This window comes from Nannobrachium achirus, assembly GCF_963921795.1.
Source record: "Nannobrachium achirus genome assembly, chromosome: 19".
NCBI lineage: Eukaryota > Metazoa > Chordata > Actinopteri > Myctophiformes > Myctophidae > Nannobrachium > Nannobrachium achirus.
In genome coordinates this window covers 44,194,362-44,214,503 of record NC_137826.1, presented here as the reverse complement: position 1 = coordinate 44,214,503, position 20,142 = coordinate 44,194,362, and the positions used below count along the sequence as shown (strand labels likewise).

The 20,142-nt window shown below is 44.3% G+C and overlaps 1 protein-coding gene across 1 annotated transcript in view; it reads right to left on the bottom strand.

Annotated features, from left to right (window-relative positions):
• The window catches only part of pdlim4 (PDZ and LIM domain 4), a 78,149-nt gene that overhangs the window by 16,733 nt on the left and 41,274 nt on the right, over positions 1–20,142 (bottom strand). The window contains exons 4-5 of the mRNA XM_080748521.1: positions 5,836–6,149; positions 1,228–1,424 (exon numbers count right to left, since the gene is read on the bottom strand). Of these exons, the coding sequence (XP_080604647.1) occupies positions 1,228–1,424; positions 5,836–6,149 (511 nt within the window). The remainder of the gene's footprint in view (positions 1–1,227; positions 1,425–5,835; positions 6,150–20,142) is intronic.

Below are 20,142 nucleotides of genomic sequence, written 5' to 3'. Positions count from 1 at the left end.
AGCCCTGCTTCATCATACAAGGCTGTCGCACAAAAGTAGTGAAAACAGCCGATCTACAAGCACACAACGTTGTGTGCTTGTAGATCTGCTGGTTTCACTAGTTTAGTTCATTTTTAAAATGATAAATACCAAACTAACGGTCTTGGACATACAAGGTTTCCACCCGATAACGACGATATACATATACAAACAGACGTGATAGCCAGCAACAGAAAGGAACACTGAATAGACACACAGGGTTCCATCCACATACTTGTGTGTGTGTGTGCGTTACAGCTGACTGGAGCTTATTGGTTCGCGGTCTGCGGTCATTAATAATTCCGATCCAATTTTCCACCAGGAATAAGCCCCTTTTTGCACTTCCATTTGTATGAACTGGAATATATAATCATCACTCTTTCTCACATGCATGCATTTGCACATGCGCCACGCAGGAACTGGGAACACCAACAGCCTGTTGACTGCAAGCACTTGAATGGAACGTGTTTTCTCGAACACGTGAAAATACCATCGGTGCAAAAGGACAGCTCATGAATATTTCATGATAATAATTGATGTAATAATTTTTAGCAGATGTTCTCATCTAGAGCAGCCTAACCGTGTTCAAGGTCAGAATGAAAGCACAGAAGCTGATCATACATGAACATATTTGCAAACATCCATGTATGACCACTTTTTATGCCTCTCCCACAATTTCACAATTTCAGGCCAGCCAGCAAATAATAAAAGTGGGTTAGGGTCGATTCACACTCTAATAAGGAGCCTAACTAATTTCGGTTCGGCACTGTCCAAACCCAAATATGGGTCGTCGTCCCCGGTTCGGGGGGGGCGTCACCCACTAAACTTGGCTCCACGGTGCTGCCGAAATGTTGTGACCTCCCGACTTAATTTCGGTACTCAATGGTGTCTTCTCATTCATTCAGCCTGGCTTCAAGTTCATATTCTCAGCTGTGAATCCAAGGAAACAGCGGTCGTTTGGGAGGTAGACGTGCCGACTTCCAAATGCTTGGAGTTGCCGTGTATTGAGCGTCGCAGAGCAGATACATTGTCAGCTGGTTCTCGCTCTGGATGGAGACGAGAGTGATGTGAATCGACCCTAAGAAGAATGGCACTAATGCACGCACACACACACACACACACACACACACACACACACACACACACACACACACACACACACACACACACACACACACACACACACACACACACACACACCGAACCCACCTCCATCCTCAGCCTCCAGTATCCCTTGGAGGTATTTGAAGGATCCGGACTGCTTGGGTTCGGTGACGGGTTCCTCGTAGTGCTGCAGCATCTTGTACACGTCGGACTGCGTGTCGAAAGCGTGGCCGTTGCCGTTGGTGTTGGTGTTGGTGTTGCCGTTGCGGGGCACGGGAGAATGCACAGGAGGAGGCTCTGGGCTGAGGGAGATTAGAGAGGGAGAGAACAAGACATTTTCATTTCATTTCAACCTTTATTTAAGTCTCGGTAACGGGACTGAGGGCTGGACCCTCTTTTTCAGCAGTGCCGAGATTATAACAATAGTACACAATAACAACAATATGCAAAAACAGAGCACATAAATAAATAGAGGTACATGATATAGTGAAAAAAGAAAGAAAAAAATATATATATATTCCATCACATGATATATGAACTCAGTTAAAACAGGTACAGTTTAGATTCACCATAGTTGAAATATCCAATTTAAAATGATCTAAGGATGTTTTAAATCATTAAGCCATTAAAACCTGGAACGTAAGTCTGTGTCACTTTAGATTTGAACCACATTAACCATTATTTCATGCTTTAACTATTGACAATTAGCAGATCTACAAACTCGCAGCGCGCTGCGAGCTTGTAGATCAGCTATTTTTGAAATGTTTTGAATATATTCTATAAATATCTTCTAAATCCTTCTTCTAAATCAGTGGACCCCCAGAAGCAGAAATTTAAGTTGACAAGATTACCAAAAATGTTCACACATTTTCAAAAATAGCAGATCTACAAGCTTGCAGCCTGGCACTCGTGCCGCGCTGTGAGCTTGTAGATCTGCTATTTTTCAATAGCTAAAGTATAAAATAATTTGAGGTCTTAACAGCTTAATGGAACACAAGCTTAGGGAGGCCTGCTATAGATGATGCATGACACTATCGTTAATCTTCAGTCTAGACTTGGGAATAATCAAAGCACTGCTTCTCAACTGGTTTGGGCACATGGAGTACAACATCATGTGTATGACTAACCCTAAAAACATGGTTGTGCGAATGGTGAAAATAGTAGATACAAACTCACAATGTGTAGAATTTATTTATGTTCGCCTCTAATGACAGGCCCAAAATGATGCCATGATGTTGAATTGCACCTACTGTACATAAAAAATGTATACTGTGAAGTTGAATATACTAACCTGTTGCACATAGAACATACTGTGAAGATGTTTACAAAAAAAGTTAAGTAAAGTACAGTAGCAACTACTGGAAAAATATGCTGTTGGCGTATAGAATATGCCAAACTTTATGCACATGTATTTGAGGATGCTCTTTTCTTTTCTCGTTGCTCTTTTGCCTTTTGCACTCTCTTTATTTTCTCATCTTTCTACATCTTATTATTATTATTACCCCTTTCAGATGTGGTTTGCTGTTATTATATTGTTTGCTCTTATTTTAGATATACCACTGCATTGTCTGAAGGATGCAAAAACAACAAGTTTTACTCTTATGTACTGGTACAGTACCTGTACAAAAGACGTAACAATAGTAGTACAACCTTGAACCTTGAACCTTGATGCCAGGGCACTGGGCAGGGTGAAAAGTGGTCAAATAACTAAATTCACACTATCGGTGTTGCACAATAAAATCTGAGGTGTAAATCTGAGGGTAACATCTTTTGACGTTTTCACACAGGCCTGGTGTAAACATTACATGATCCCCTTTTAGACTCACTCCTGTCCAGGAGCACATGGGGTAAAGAATGTGTGGTGGCCACACGGCGCGTCAAACAATGCGGACTGTCAACAGATGCATAAATCAATCATAACTTCAAAAGGGTTCAAAGAGGAGTCTTAAAAACCTCTTACACAAACACCAAACGGATATGAAGACACTAAATGCGGGGTGATGTGAGCTTGTCTTCTTAGCGGGGTCTGGTCAGTGTTATTTCTTTGTAAAATATTTTGTTAAACCAGCTGGAGACCCGATGTGGACTCCCGACTGAGCGCTGGAATGCGGGGAGTTGCAGTTACAGTAGTCTAAACAAAACGAGATTAAAGCGTGGAATGACGTTTTGCCAGATTGCTGAAAAGCAAAGCAGTAAATGATTCTCGGCAGGGATAAAAAAAAAAAGGAAGTCTGGACAGTTTTCTTTGTTTTTTTAATTACGTCAAAACAAAGTGTGCAGTCTCAATACTGAAGCCTGTGACAGCGGTAGGGATGGGACCATATGAAAGTTTCATATCACGATTATTGTGACAAAAGAAATCGTGATTTACAATATTATAGCGATAATCTAAATTCTAAACCCATTAACGTTGGGTGGAACATTTACCAAAAAATAGCAGATCTATAAGCTCACAATGCGTCGCAACGTGACGCGTTGTAAGCTTGTAGATCAACCATGTTTTGACAAAGACATTTGATAGAGAGTGAAATAAAAGACTTTATCAAGTACGTATAATATTATAAGTACCTCCTTTTACTAATTATAGAGGGTTTAACTGGTACCGGCAAATAAAAGGTGAATTGAACCCAGTGCATGACGGAGGATGATATCACGATAAATTAAATCTCCACGATACGATTATCGTGAGTGTTTTTTATCACGATATACAATAATATGGCTTATCGTCCCATCCCTAGACAGCAGAGATGCAGAATTAGAAGAGGTTTTCAGGCTGGAGTCGAATCCTACGCCAGCAGGTAGAATGTTTACTCAGGAAGGAGTCCCAGTCATCCATCAAAACATAATGACTCCCTTACTGTAGGTTGCAAGTTACAACTCTTTCCACACCGTCCATTTACAGTCAGTGGTGTAAAGTAACTGTGCTGTACTTAAGTACAGTTTTGAGGTATTTGTACTTTACCACTCCACTACAATTATTTGAAAACTTTAATTACTAGTTACTTTGCAGATATAAATGATTATATTATAAAACATACATTAATCCACTTTAACCCTGGTGCGACGCGTTGTGAGCTTGTAGATCTGCTATTTTCAAACATTTTGTACTTTTACTTTTGGTACTTTAAATACATTTGGATACCAATACTTTGGTACTTTCACTCAAGTACATTTTGAATCCCAGACTTTTACCTGTAACGGAGAACATCTACATTGCAGTATTGATACTTTTACTCAAGTAGTTTACTCAGTGCCCTCTCTGTCCCCCTCAGTGTGTTCCCAAACGGAGCAGGATGTATCTGTCATTTTACTGTTGACATTCTAGCCTCACATTCTTGTACATGTTGTGTGTGTTGGCGTGGAGTGTGAGGTGCAGGTTTTGTGACGCAGCCATGGTATCTGACACGGCCCTGCGAGGACCAGCACGGCCACTGATGGATTAGTGGACACAGATTTTCTCACACTGGTACGAAACACAACGCGTTGTTGTCTCCTGACGGCCCTACTGTACTGTAGGTGCCTGAAGTTATTATTAACAGCACAATTTACTGAATTCCATGGAACTGAGTGCGTGCGTGCGTGCGTGCGTGCGTGCGTGCGCGTGTGTGTGTGTGCGTGTGCGTGAGTGCGTGCACATGTTTTTAGTCTAGGTTTTATTTTGGTGACGAAATTGTCAATATATTTAGTCTTAGTTTTAGTCATAACAGCTTAGTTTTTATGTTGTTTTTATTTCGTTTTCGTCAGTGAAAAAAACGCAGTCGACAAACATTTTTCGTCATACTTTTAGTCGACGAAATCAACACTGGTGCATGTGCATGTGCGTGCCCACATGCATGGCAGAGTATTGTTCTGTTGAATCTTAATAGAAATGATCGTCTGACCCCCCCAAAAATGCATAACCTTTTGGGTTAAAATAATCAAAGTTAAAGGTCATGGACTGACCTTATTGTCATAAAACTTGATGGGAATGATCAGTAGGACTGCCCCGAAGAGACTAGTACTGTATGTTTTATGTGAAAAAAGGTCAAGGGCCAAGATCACGATCAGATGTAGAAAAAGACATGCTGGCACGGGTATGATTTGTAATCCAGGGTGCATTTTGTTCAAAGCATGCGTGTGTTGCAGCTGTGTCTCATCCATATTATGCATTAACTCGTGTGTGCATGTGTCTCATCCATGTGTGTTATCTGAGGGCAGGGACATGCTGGGCCCCTGATTCAGCCCGGGTAAAAGAGTTGGAGAGGCCCACATTGCGCTGCTGCTACTCAAAGATTTGCCATTTCAGATCATGACAAGTGACAAGCCAGTGGGCCAATTACATGAGTTATATTTTGTTGTTGTCGGGTGGAAACCTTGTATGTCCAAAATCGTTTGTTTTGTATTTATCATTTAAAAAATGGCGTTGTGTGCTTGTAGATCGGCTGTTTTCACTACTTTTGTGCGACAGCCTTGTATGATGAAGCAGGGCTTTGCTTTGCGAAAGAATTGGCCGCCCAGCCCCCAAAATGGAACGAAGGCCGACGTTTTATTTAATTTTTTTCCCCTAATGGCCGGCCTGGGCCGGCCGGGAATGAACCGGCCGTTCGGGAGTTGTCCCGCTTTTCCCAATGGCCAGCACGTCCCTGTCTGAGGGCACACGTGTGTGTCTCATCCACCCCTGTGTTCTCTCAGCGCCGCATGTGTGCGCCACATCACGTCGGCGCGTTTCATCACCTGTGTGGGGCGCTCAGGCTGAGGCCTCCCATCTTGCTGGGCAGACACCGGTCTCCGTTGTGCGTGCTGTTCTGGGAGTACAGCCCCGCGGGGCTGCTGTACTGCTGCTGCTGTGCGTGGCCCGTTCCGTTGTTCCCGTAGCCATAGCTGTGGTGGCCGTTGTTGTTGGGTTGTCTGGAGTGGCCGTTGTTCATGATGTGGTTGGGCTGGGGCGACTGAGGCGACAGGGGCGACAGGGGCAATTGAGGTGGCTCGGGGGTGTAGGAGGGTTTACGGCTGTAGCCGCCGTATCCACTCGTAATGGGGCGGAAATTCTGTTGAAAAAAACAAGGGGGGGAGAAGAGAGAGACGTTTTAGATGAAGAAAATACAAAAATAAATAAGGAAGAGAGTAATGATATTTACTGGGATCAAAACACATAAATAAAAGAGAGTGGGGAAGAGACAGAGGCAGAATGATGCCAAATGTACGTCTGTATGTGTCTCTCTCTCTCTCTCTCTCTCTCTCTGCTACACTTCCCTCCTTTCCCTCCAACACGTGGCACCCAGTTTACACACACATTTGCACCACAGTGGAAACAAGCTTGCGATTGTTTTATCCTTCTGACAGTTGTGTACAAATAAATGTTCATGTGTATGCATTTCTGTCAATACCAAAAACCCAATCAATCAGTCAACTAGTCAACAAATGAACAAATCAATCAATCAGTCACCTTTTATCGTAACAGTAAAATATGCTGTTGAAAAGAAGGAAAAGAGACACAGAAGAAGAAAGAGAAAGAGAAAGAACAGAAGTAGGGATAATCGCGATAATCAAAATCCATTATCCTGGGGCGGAACATTTGCCAAAAAATAGCAGATCGACAAGCTCACAATGCGTCACAATGCGACGCTTGTAGATCGGCTATTTGATAGAGAGTATATGTATATGTATGTATACTTTACCAATTATAGAGAGTTTAAAGGAGTAGTTCACCCCCAAAATGACTTTTTTTCTATTGATTACTCACCATGGAGACTTGAGTTCAATAATATCGCTTCTTTTTTGTACATACAAAAAAATATTATTGAACTCAAGTCTCCATGGCGTGAGTAATCAATAGATAAAAACTCATTTTGGGGGTGAACTACTCCTTTAAGTGGTACCAGATATGTAGCTCGGCAAATAAAAGGTGCACCCAGTGCATGACAGAGGACGATATCGCGATAAATTAAATCTCCACGATACGATTATCGTGAGTGTTTTTTATCACGATAAACGATGATATCGCTTATCGTCCCATCGCTAAACAGAAGGTGACAGTTCCATCAGTTTCTCCTAACAATACGTAACCTGCATTCACTTGGTAACCTTCAAGACTACAATTTCTTCAGAGAACTGACAGCGAGAATGAGAATGAATCGCATGAGAAGAAGATATTCTATGGTATTGTGCAGTGGAGTCATTAAGGGACCTGCCATAAGTTTCTGGTTGCGGGGAGAAGAGGAGACACTGACAGACGAGATGGGGGATTAGGAAACAAACCTAATGATGTTCCAACTGGAAAAGCCACAAGTCTTTAGAGGCGACAAAAGAGGTTGTTTCCAAATGAAGCTTTGCAGCCCTGTGGTTTGAGAATACATTTCACAGCTGATTGTTTTGTACGTCTACTGGAAGGTTTATAGTTGTTCCCGAGTAGCATAGTTGTTCGTAGTAGCAGTAAGAAATTCAGCAATATTAGTGTGATATCTGTATATATACTGTACATGCTACTCTACAGACTGACCTTTTGTCTGGAATTGTTTGACCACTTAAACACTATATACTTAGTTGACTAGGGTCCCCCAGGACTCTATACTAGGTCCGCTAGTATTTCCGCCTATATCGGATTCTTTTGCTGAAAATAGCTGACTGACAAGCCCACAACTCATCGCTTGTAACGCTATTTTCGCCCAAATGTTCGCCACAGAATAGGGACGCGGTTAAGTCATATCACGCCATAAGCAGAGAAATACAGAAAACCGATGCACCACCAAAACTGTACTGTAAAAAATGTAATACTTTAGACCGGGGACCATGTTTACAGTCGTACAGATAGCAAGGTACCTTTAATGGCCTGGCCTTGGAACAAACAGCTCTGTGACACAAATGACCAATTCAGCATTGACCGCCACCATGGCGCAGGCCAGGGCTATCAGCAGCGCACTTGACTGATAAGCTTTTACTGCTGGCGCTGACTGGCCTGTCTCTGAACAGCTGAACCACATAGATAAAAGTGCACTGAGAAGTGTGCTGCAATGATGTCACCGCCTCTGATAGCGCTTGTCAGTGCGTCGAGTATCGGTCCGGACCGACGGGTGATAGCCGCCCGGTGGTTTAGAAAATGACGATTGCAGGGCCTGCACATTATCATAGCCCTAGCACTGTAAACATTTCAGCTGAACTGAAGTGACTTGTTTACAAGTTGGGCAAGACACTGGGAATGGAATGAGAGGCTCATTCCTCGGAGGAGGATTGTTGTTGCTTCAAGCCGCTGGAGTGTGTGTGCTGTGTGCGTGCTGTGTGTGTGTGTGTGTGTATGTGAGTTCGCACGTACGTGCGCGCATGTTTGTGTCTCTCTTTCATGTGCATATTTTGTTTCTGTATGTGTATTATGTGCACTGCATGTGTGCGTGGGTGTGTGAATGTGTGTGTGTGGGTCCGTGTGTGTGTGTGTGTGTGTGTGTGTGTGTGTGTGTGTGTGTGTGTGTGTGTGTGTGTGTGTGTGTGTGTGTGTGTGTGGTTTAGTTGAGTTTCAAGTGCCTGGTCCACAGGAGGTAGGAGGTTCAGGGTGTTTACAGACGGGACCCCTGTCCTCCCAACAGATGGGACTGCTGCATGTAATCCTGTCTTCACCCATTCCCCGGACCCCACACACACACACACACACACACACACACACACACACACACACACACACACACACACACACACACACACACACACACACACTTACACGTGACCACACGCGTGTAAGTGAAAAATACCATTTCTAATAAGCACGTTTCGCAAACCCGGGCAGACCTCCCTCCGTAATGTACCATCAAGCCCACACCACAGTGTCAACTCTAGAGAAGGGATATCCAGGGCCTTGTCTTTGCCTTGTCTCCTGCAATCAGAAGACAGATGGATTTCACAGACATCTGAGACCTTTCTCCTCCTCCTCCTCTCCACCAACCAGTCTGACAATGAAGACGGATAGATCTGGAACTGAAATTAATGCTTTGGTCTTCTGGGCATTGAGGGTTACGGTTTGGAAGAAAAAAAATCAGTGCTTAAAGTCAACTACGGCCCCCAAGAGCCAGACTCTGGTTGGGCAATACATCAGACCAAACCCACTCGCTCCACCAGTCCTGGTTTCCACTACTAGACCAGACCAGGAACTTAGGACCACCTAGGACCTGCTCTGTTTGCCTCCATGTCTGAATCTTGTTATCTCCATAAAAACATCCTGCTTCCAACAGACGTGATTTAATTGACAATCTGGGCATTACTTTCAAATAAACAAAACACCTATTAGTTTAATGCAGTTTTAAAAAATATGTGGCATTCTCCTGCCTGGGTAAGCCTCAACTGGCTCTGCAATACAGAGAATACACACACACACACACACACACACATACACAGACACGCACACACACGCACGCACACACACGTACGTGCACACGCACACACACTGTACTTGAGTCACCATTACAACACTTCTCAAGAGAGTGAGATAAATGGAGAGTGAGGCTGATTCCAAGCATCTCTCACCAGCATTTCTGTTACACTCTGGGGTTTTTATTTTACTTTCAATTTCAATTTGACCTTCATTTTCAAAACCACCAACCAGCTCTGGTGCTGTAAGTCACTGGTTCTCAACGTGCGTTCCGGGGACCCCCAGGTGCATGTCCTCGAGAGGGTTCCAGGCAATCGAAAGTGAAATGATTGATAGCTAGGATTGTTACTCATGAGTGTTGAAATGGGACCAAAAGGACCCTTAAGCAGGGCTTGGCCCCCCTTGCTCCCACCCTCCACTCCATAGTATGGGCAGCCCATAGTCTGCATGCAGCACAAAGCTGCCAGGTGCGTCACAGAAAAGGTGAAACCAAGAGCCACTTGTCCAACGGACAAATACGTACATTTTTATTGAACTTGTCCGCAAGGATTTATTACTTGTCCCGGACAACAGGACAAGCCTTAATGTCACAGATCAATTTGGTTTACTTTCCATTATGTACACTTTCTGAGTTGAAGTCACTGAAGATTTGATAGTTTACACCGTCCGCAGATAATCATCAGAAACTGTATCTGTCTTGCTTATTCATGTCTGGGCAGAGAGAAAAGAAGAGCTGTGTGTGTGTGTTTGTGCATGTGTGTGTGCATATGCGTGCGTGCATGCGCATGCTTTGTAACTCGGCTACTTCCGGCATTTATAACACAGGGCCTAAGGTGCTTCATAGTATTGCTGTCCTATAAGTTGATGTCCTCACAAGTGTAGTAATATAAACATGTGTGAGGGGATGTGGGTGGGAGGAGGTGGGAGCTCTGCAGTGTATTGTATTACAACCCAGTGTTCCTGCAGTGACATGACAGTAAAGTTTCTTAGGACATCTTAGGACTTCTAATCTGTATAAACACGACCTGTGGACCAAGGCCAGGGCAACTCACGCACGCACACACGCACACGCTAACACATACGACCACACATGACACAGAGAGAGAGAGATAAGGGCCATGATGGATAGTTGAAAAATGTTGCTTTTATTGCACGTGAGACACACAACACGTATTGTCCCTGGGGAACATACAAAACTAGTTATGAATAAATTCCTATTACACGGGTAGTGGAAATGGTGGAAAAAGAGCTGCTATTTTAACATTTTGTTGAATATTAATCATGAAAAAATGTTCTCCACAAAATCCTTTGAATTTCTTTTTTATATTTATTTTTCGAATCCCGGATTTCTTCTGAAAATCTTTTGGAAAAGTTTTTAAAATATTTTTGGAAAAGACCCATCTTCAGTGAGTGTCACAGAGTGCAAAGTTAGTTAGTAGCCAATCCAGGAGTCCCTTTACTCCCAATTACAGTGCCAGCACCAACATGTGGTTTGGTGTGAATGTTTCTGTTTGGCTGGCTTTCCTTCCAACATGCGCTTCTCCGGGCTCCTCGCTCGCACCGTCTGCTGCAAATAGATGTTTGCTGTGAGCGGATGGCAGATTTATATGGCAGCACATCTGGAGCTCAGCTTATAAAAATGCCAGTTTGGTAACATTGAGGGCCCGTAAGTGCTTTCAAGTTGCTCTTAAAAGTATGGTGGCCGCCTATATTTTCATTAGAGAAATCAGCCGTAAGCCCCTCTGTCCCGTTAAAGAGATTGATTCTGCCATGTCTCCGAGGCTTGAGAGGACACAGGTTTTTAGTGGGGGCCACACCTTGGGGTGGCGGTCACGTTCAAACGTTCCACAAGTCAGACCTTATCACCTTATAAATCACCTATAGTTACCTTATCTTGCTCTCCCCGCGTAGTCAAAACATTGTAAACGTGTCGTGAGTGGGGAGAAGTGGCTTGAAACGTCTCCAATCTCTCCATAAACAAAAAGACTACACGTGGGACTACACATGATATACACACAGCCATATCCTAATCTCTCTTCATCTCTCGCATTACATTTTTCACTCTTGAATCTCGAAGGGGCCGCTCCGCACCGCCTGGCTCTGATGGAGACGCACTTGGAGCCAGGCACGTGCACACATAGACATCAAAGAGGGCTGGAGCCCCTACCCTTTTATCAGTCTGTAAAAAGTGCCCTCTCCAGACCATGAATGCAGTTTTTGCCATTGTGAAAGAAATGCAAATGCCCTCTGTCCATGTCATACCTGAAGGCAGCATTCAAGAGAATCGTCTTGTCCAAACTCTCCTGAACTTGAATGCAGCATCTTATGTTGAAAGAATGGCCCTCTCTGTGTAGAAGTCCATGCCGTTACGCCACTTCTCCAGTATTGACTTGTGTGGTATCAAGTACTGAAAATAGCCGACCTCCAAGCTCACAACGTGTCGCAGCGCGACACGTTGTGAGCTTGGAGGTCTGCTATTTTCGATATTTCCACCAAAAGGCCCTTTTAGAAATGTCAGCCCCTGCTTCTCTAACATTCTCTGCACGTCCCTGCACACTTGCAGCGGACGAAGGACAGAACACGCTGACAGGACGGCGACTTGTTTACGAGAAGCAGCTCTGTGTGCTTGTAAATTCAGAGAGCCGTCACATTTCACCGACCTGTGTTATGAAGATGTAGCAAAGCATGGCTCAGTGCGTGTATGTCTGTTCACAGAAAGAAAGACGTAGGAGAAAGAAAACAAGTTTGTGTTGGGGTATCTGCTGTGTTTGCCCAATCCTGGTCGCCAGAGAAAACGTTGGCGCGGACCGTTTCTACAAATCACAACAAGATCTATTGAATGTTCATGTTTGTGTTTTGTTTAGTTTTTTTACCGAAAAAAAACAAAAAAAACAATTGCATATCAACATTTCCAGATGCGGGCCAATCCTACATTTACAAGTCTGGGTGACCATAGCTGAGTGGTTAGGGAGCCTGCCTGGGGAACCAGTTCCCCTGGTTGTCCCTGGTTCGATTCCCGGTCAGGCAGCAATGTGTCAATGCGTCCCTGAGCAAGACCTTAACCCATAATTGCTCCCCGAGCGCCGTATATGGCTGCTCACTGCTCCTAGTTGTTATAGGATGGGTAAAATGCAGAGAACAAATTTCACGTATGTGCAAATGTACTGTGATAAACAGTCCCGAAGGCGTGGGGCCATATTATAGTACAAAGTAAAAGTTTGAAGTAGATTATAACTGATTCCTATGGCATCAGCTATCAGCATACAAACTGAATGGCACCGATTCAGCAGCAGCTGGCTTCGCACCGTTCTGCACGGGCATTCACTCTTCGTGGGCATTCACTCTTCGTAGGCATTCACTCTTCATGGGCATTCACTCTTCTTGGGCATTCACTCTTCGTAGGCATTCACTCTTCATGGGCATTCACTCTTCGTAGGCATTCACTCTTCGTAGGCATTCACTCTTCGTAGGCATTCACTCTTCGTAGGCATTCACTCTTCGTAGGCATTCACTCTTCTTGGGCATTCACTCTTCGTAGGCATTCACTCTTCATGGGCATTCACTCTTCTTGGGCATTCACTCTTCTTGGGCATTCACTCTTCGTAGGCATTCACTCTTCTTGGGCATTCACTCTTCGTAGGCATTCACTCTTCTTGGGCATTCACTCTTCGTAGGCATTCACTCTTCGTGGGCATTCACTCTTCGTAGGCATTCACTCTTCATGGGCATTCACTCTTCTTGGGCATTCACTCTTCGTGGGCATTCACTCTTGGGCATTCACTCAGCTCGCACCTCACTTGGGCAAGGCTCACAGGGCTCAAGTCTGCTGCAGATGGCGTGCCTGCAAGCGATGAAACGTCGAGATTCAACAGATCCATGGTTTGCTGAAACGTATGACAGCAATGCCTTTTTCGTCTAGCGATTGGGTTGCTTTGCCTGTGTGTGTATACTGTATCCCGTGTGTGTACTATGTGAACAATATGCATGTCTCTTTGTTTTTTTAACCGAGGCCCCCTTTTAGCCAGGAGTCGTGGCCGTCCTCAATTCATCAACCTGCCAAAAAAGCTACGCGTATTAATAAAGGACTGGGACTCTAGAATTACTGCCAGAACCTCAGCCCGCGACCAAAGAGTCTGGTCAGGGAGTTTGTAGATGACAGGGAAGGGAGGCAACAGGGGACGGGGGGGACGGGGGGAAGGGGGGAAGGGGTGGGGGCAATAAGAGGGGAAAGGTGGAGGGTACCTAATTGAAATCATATGCATGTCTTTAGCCCAGGACTTATTAGACCTCAGCATCAATTACGAGTGCACGCCCAAGTGACCCTCAAACACACACACAATACATTTGGCTCAACAGACACACACATAAGCACATGCACACCCGTGGACACGTGCACACACAAACACACACACACACACACACACACACACACACACACACACACACACACACACACACACACACGTATGCACATGCACATATAAACAGAACCCCTGCATGGCCTTTCCGCCCCCTGCATGGTAGAAATCCCCTCCGGACCTGAGAAATTAAGCCGGCTTTCACATGGCGATCTGCACCAGTAACCAAACACAAACCAGTCCATTTATTGCTCCCTACAGCCTGGTGCGGTGGGAGGAGGGACAGTCCAGATCACTGGAGAGCACCCAGGAAAACACTAGTGGATCTAAGAAAGAAGCCCCCAGATCAAAGACGCCAAGGAATCAAGGACGGGACGGTGATGTCACGAGTAAGTGACTTAAGTGTACTGTATGTACTATGTATCCTGTAGTTTTATGCTGATAAATTCTTTCATGTATTTTTGTCGAGGGAAAGGATCGTGTGATGGAGTGTACAATTTGCGTTTCAAGGGAAACCGTGAATTTCAAGCACTTTCACTTGACAACACTTTGGTTTAGTGACATCACTGGATTCTTGATTGTAGCCGGGATCTAGCCAACCCTCTGGGAGGTCAGTGGGGCAGAGAGAATGAACCCAGTGGCCAAGAGCAGGGAGAGAGAGAGAGAGAGAGAGAGAGAGAGAGAGAGAGAGAGAGAGAGAGAGAGAGAGAGAGAGAGAGAGCGACAGAGAGAATTGGGGCTGAGATCAGACATTATTATTCCTTAATGAGTTCACCTATCAACCCATTTGGGTGAAGGAGATTAAGCCGATTAAAGTATTCTGTAGCCTTGAGACAGCCTTGATATTTGGGCATAAGGTTTTTCTTTTAATAAACCGGCTATCCGTTTCTGTTCCTGGCTCCTGTAATGATCTCCCAATGTACCGGTATATGCTTTTTATCTACAAAGGGAGCTGAGGTTGTTGTGCTATCTTCAGGGGCGTCACACCAAATTCTGGGCCCTGGGTACAAGGATTCACTGCGGGCCCCCCATGAATGTTAACTATTGAAAAACAGCAGATATACAAGCTCACAGCGCGGCTGCGAGCTTGTAGATCTGCTATTTTTGAGAAATCGTGAAAATGTGTGCCAAGAAACCTATGTTTCCATGTCAGTGATGCTCAAACATTCCCCAGAAGCAACATTTTTGTTACAAATGTTCACTAAAAAAATACATATATTCAAAGATTTGCGCACATTTTCACGACTTTTTCAAAAATAGCAGATCTACAAGCTCGCAGCGCGGCACTCGGTGCCGCGCTGTGAGCTTGTATATCTGCTATTTTTCAATAGCTAAAGTTATTAGGGCCCCTCCACCTTGGGCCCTGGTAACTCAGTCCAACTTTCCTACCCCTTGTGACGCCCCTGGCTATCTTTTGACAGTTGACTGTGCATAAGGCTGGGGAGACTGTGTGAGCCCGGCGCAGAGTGATCTCAGTGACCCCATGCATCCACTCCTCCGACACGCTGACAGCCAGAGAGGGACTCGTTAGGGAAAAACCCAAACACCAGATTTGGCCACCATTTCTAGGGATTAGTGGCTGATTAGCGAACACAAACAACCAAATAAGTGGGGTCACAAGTTGATAATCTCAGAGTGCCTGCATGTGGAAAAAAACAAAGAAAAGTCTTTCTACTTAGCGTAGCGTTGCCTAGGCTCCTGGCTGGAGACAGAGAGGTATTGGACCGACAAAAGTGTTTTAGCAACCTACAAGGGTAAATAAAGCTGTGTAAAAAGATCCCGTATTTGTTCAAATGTATGAAACCTTCAAGGTACTTTATGGTGTACATTTAAATCTATTACTGGAACTTTATATTGCAGTGTGTTTATAAGGCAACACACACATCTTTTTAACATTAACATTAACAAGCTTAAGTGACTATCTACATTTGTCACTCCATCCATTACTTTCTTTGACATGTTACTTTGTAACACATTGTGTTTATAATGTAGCTCTGGGGTCGTATACCCTTGATACCATCGTGATGTATTGTGAACTTGCTGGCCTCTTTTCTTTTTCTTTTTTCCCCGTTTAAGGCAGATGATTCCCCATGACAGCTATAGGGAAAGTAGAGCCCTTGTTCCATTCATAAAACAGATCCGTATCATGAACACTTTTTCTCAAGTCAAACAAATTCCAAGCACTGAAAGAATTACAGTCTGTAAGTCATGCAAGGACTGGATCTGTCAGCTCCTATTAATGTTAGCTGGGAGAATCAGGGCCTCCGCTGCCAGTTTCTGGGCTGAGAATCGACGAAGGCTCGGGAATGGAACCCTTCGATGACGCGCGTTCCAGATCTACTCGAGCTTCCGCGTTCTGAGGCCCCCGTTCCTCTCCGCAGGGCCAAAGTGCTTGGCCACAGTAGCCATTACTTTAATAACACAGCAGCACGCATGAACAGCATTTTCTGGTGTCACTCGCCAAGGAATAATACTTAACGTTAACGTTGACCCGGCCGCAGGGGCATCGTCAACTACTCGAGGAACCACAGCGAAGCTTTGGGAAGGAAATTCAAAAGTTTGAAGAAACAACAGCACATGATATTGGCTTTAGCGTTTAAAACAATACAGAGGTCCGAAGAGTAAACATCCATGGAATGCTGTTTGACAAGTGAGAAAGAGGCTCTTCTGTTTCTGTGGGCGCTGATTCAGTCATACGCACCTCTCACATTTACTGTATTCTTGTAGCATTCTTGTCATTTGTCATGTTTTTAGATTACGGTATGTGAAGATATAAGAAAACAGTTCTAAGAATTTGTGACTAAGCCATTTTTCTTATGTAAAGGGATATGTCATCATTGTCTCCATGAGTCACGTGTATTATTCTCATTGTGTCACTCGAGTTTGTTGGAAATGCATCATTGCTTCCTTTCAGGTTTTTCCCCAAAAAACTGAACAAAACAAAGGGACGCTCCAAATAAATGTCCAGAGGTGGCTATATCCAAAAATATAGCCGTCCTCGAGCTTTTATGAGAAACACCCACGTTCCCTCAGTGAAAGGAAACACCTCACCGCCTCCACGTGTCACTTCCTGGTCGGCAGCTCGTTCTCAGGCGCACCGCTGGAATTTCCAACGCGACGTGCTGCTAAAGAATTCGGAGCTTAAGGAGGAGGAAGTGTCAAATAGGAGAGGAAATATCCCATACAGTAGATCATGAACAATGACCCGAAGCAACTGACAGGAGGAAAATCGTTCAAGCTGTTTATTCGGCTATGCGTTGTGGTCAGCGGTATTTCTGCAAGGGAAAGCACTTTGCGACACTACCTCTGGATTCTCTGTGTTGTTGGACTGGGCTGAAATACACTTCCAAGCTGTTCTGAGTGTTGGTTCGAATAAGGGAGCCTCAGATAGACCCCAGAGGGACCCCCGATCAGTGAAGTAATTATAGGGTTTAAAGGAGTAGTTCACCCCCAAAATGACTTTTTTTCTATTGATTATTACTAAAACCATGGAGACTTGAGTTCAGTAATATTTTTTTGTATTTGTCGCATTCCTAAGACAAAAATGAGATTATACTAAATTTTCCCCCATTGATTCCGGATGGAGACCCAAATACATTTGGGTCCCCATCCAGAATCAATAGGGGTACATTTATTGTAATCAAATGTTTGTCTTAGGAATGCCACAAAAAACAAAGAATATTATGTTCCTCAAGTCTCCATGGCGTGAGTAATCAATAGAAAAAAAGTCATTTGGGGGGTGAACTACTCCTTTAAGTCATTAAACACTTTCCTGTGATCCCCGAAACCTTCTGATACACACGTCATTTTGAAATGATGATATAAATCCTCCGGTTATTGTGTCTGTTAGTTGTTGAGCATCTTTTGTATTGCTCCCCCCACCAGACTGCTCATTCATATCTGTGTGACTGAAGGCCAACGCAGAGTCACACAGTTCAAACTCTGGTTCGATTCAGCAGCCATGCAGACCTCCCAAAGTGTGCATTGTCTCTAGTGTGTCCCGGGAACAATCAGTATTGTTGTGTGGCGGTGTTTTCCTACAAGCATATCCCAATACAGCAGGAGAGAGAGAGCAAGAAAGAGAGAGAGAGACAGAGAGAGAGAGAGAGAGAGAGAGAGAGAGAGAGAGACAAAAGAAAGAAAGAAAGAACTTTGGTCTTTTATGGGCCCCGGGGGAGCGGATGTTTCCTCCTGTCTCATGCTAAAAGGAATCCACCTGAGCGTGACCATAAAGTGGTGGTCCTGACTCTGCAGTTTCCATCGGTCCAGTTTCATGTTACAAAAGGAGACGACCGCAAAGGGACTTCTGCACTTTAAAAGAGACACGGAGACCACAAGAGATATTTCAGACCGGACAGAGAGATGACGTAGGGATAAAGAGGAGAGGAGACCTGGGACGTGCAGAGAATGTGAGAGAGGCAGGGGCTGACATTTCTAAAAGGGCCTGTTAGTGGAAATATCGAAAATAGCAGACCTCCGAGCTTGGTGGTCGGCTATCTTGGGTACTTGATATATCACACTGAACTAGCTTTGAATGCCGCCTTCAGGTATGACATGGAAAGAGGGCATTTGCATTTCTTTCACCGTGGTAAAAATTGCATTCATGGTCTCGAGAGGGCACTTTTTAGAGACTGATAAAAGGGCAGGGGCTCAAGCCCCTTTCGATGTCTATGTGTGCACGTGCCTGGAGGAGACAGAAGCAGATGGACTGAGAGGCAGAGAGTGGGCAGGGTAGCAGCAGACAGACAGAGAGAGGGAGTGAACGAGCGAGAGAGACGGAGACAACTGAACCGAACAAGATGACACAGAAGAAAAAGAGTCGAGGAGAAAGAAGCAGATGGATAGAGAGAAAGACAGGCAGCAAATGGGGGGGGGGGGGGGGGGGGGGGGGGGGTTAGCAGAGAGAAAGCACATAGGAATAGCATGAGATACAGCAATTTGCCATTCTTTGCCCACACGCAAAGCAAATTATGCGTGTCTCTGTTTGTATGAATAGTTCCAAACTTACATTGTTTGGTATTTCCCTCATGTTAATCAATGCAAGACCAGAGCTGATGCTGAGACAGTCAGTGACACACACAGACAGTGTCTCCCCGGGACTCTCACAGGACACAGAGGAGACTCAAAACATGGCGACCTTTCACCTCATACATCGCCAGGATGGATTTATACCTTGTATCACAGCCAATGTGTACATGATTATTACATCACCACTGAGTAGCCATAAACCACTCCAAGAGAGGCTTCTCCAACATGGACGAGGATCCAAAGCCGTAAATTCCAGTTCGCCTGTTTGTCATTTCCACAAGTATTCTGTCCGCACACTACAATGAAATGCTATAACGTACAACGCCAGTGAGTCATATATCACTGCATTATCTGATCATGAGAACTACCAAAGGAATATAGACAGAACATCTCATTGTCAAAGGTAGCTCATGAACTGCTGAACTCGTTTTTCCTTCTCTTTTCTTTTTTATTCGTATGCGCACCTCCATTCAATCTGAGTGGGTACACGCAGAAAAAGAATAGTTATTAAATGGTTATTTAAAAGGCTATACAGTATGGTTCTATGGAGATCCATCTCTGTATAGAACCATTTAATTTACTGAATGGTTCTTCACATTCCTCATATGGTTCTAGCAAACCTTTTTGTCAATTTCGTTATGGTTCTTTGAGGCACCTCTACCCACTTAAACCCTAGCATCCCATTTGTGAATATTCACCAATAATAACAGATCTACAAGCTCAAAACACGTCGCAACACAATGCGTTGTGAGCTTGTAGCTCTGATATTTTCAACCAAGCCATTTGGTGTAGATGGGGAAAAAGGAGCAGACCAAGTATAGAGCCTTGGGAGACACCGGTCGGTCAATGAAGTATACAGCGTTTAAGTGGTTAAAGGGATATTTCACGTTTCATGTTTTGTTAAAATGAGTATCAAATATCTAAATACCGAAATACCGAATCAGGTAACTTGAAAACTGTCACAAAAGTCTGAGTAGACGATAAAATGAAAATGTTTGAAAGTGAAACATCCACTTAAGGATTCTTTCTAGAACCATTAAAATAAATGGTTATTTGGACTAGAACTTCTATCTAGGGCATTAGTCTGAAGAACCAGTTTGTTTCTGCAGGTAATACAATGCTTGACTGTCTGCCTCGTATGGCATCATACAGCCATTGGTGAAATGACGGATAGGTTTCATTTCAGGCATTTGTTTGCCCCATTCGCCCCCCACCGACATGAAAATAAGCCCACGGTTCAGTGCACTGAGATGCGGGGAGCAGGCCTCGCGCCACAGCTAAAGGGACAACAATACATGACAA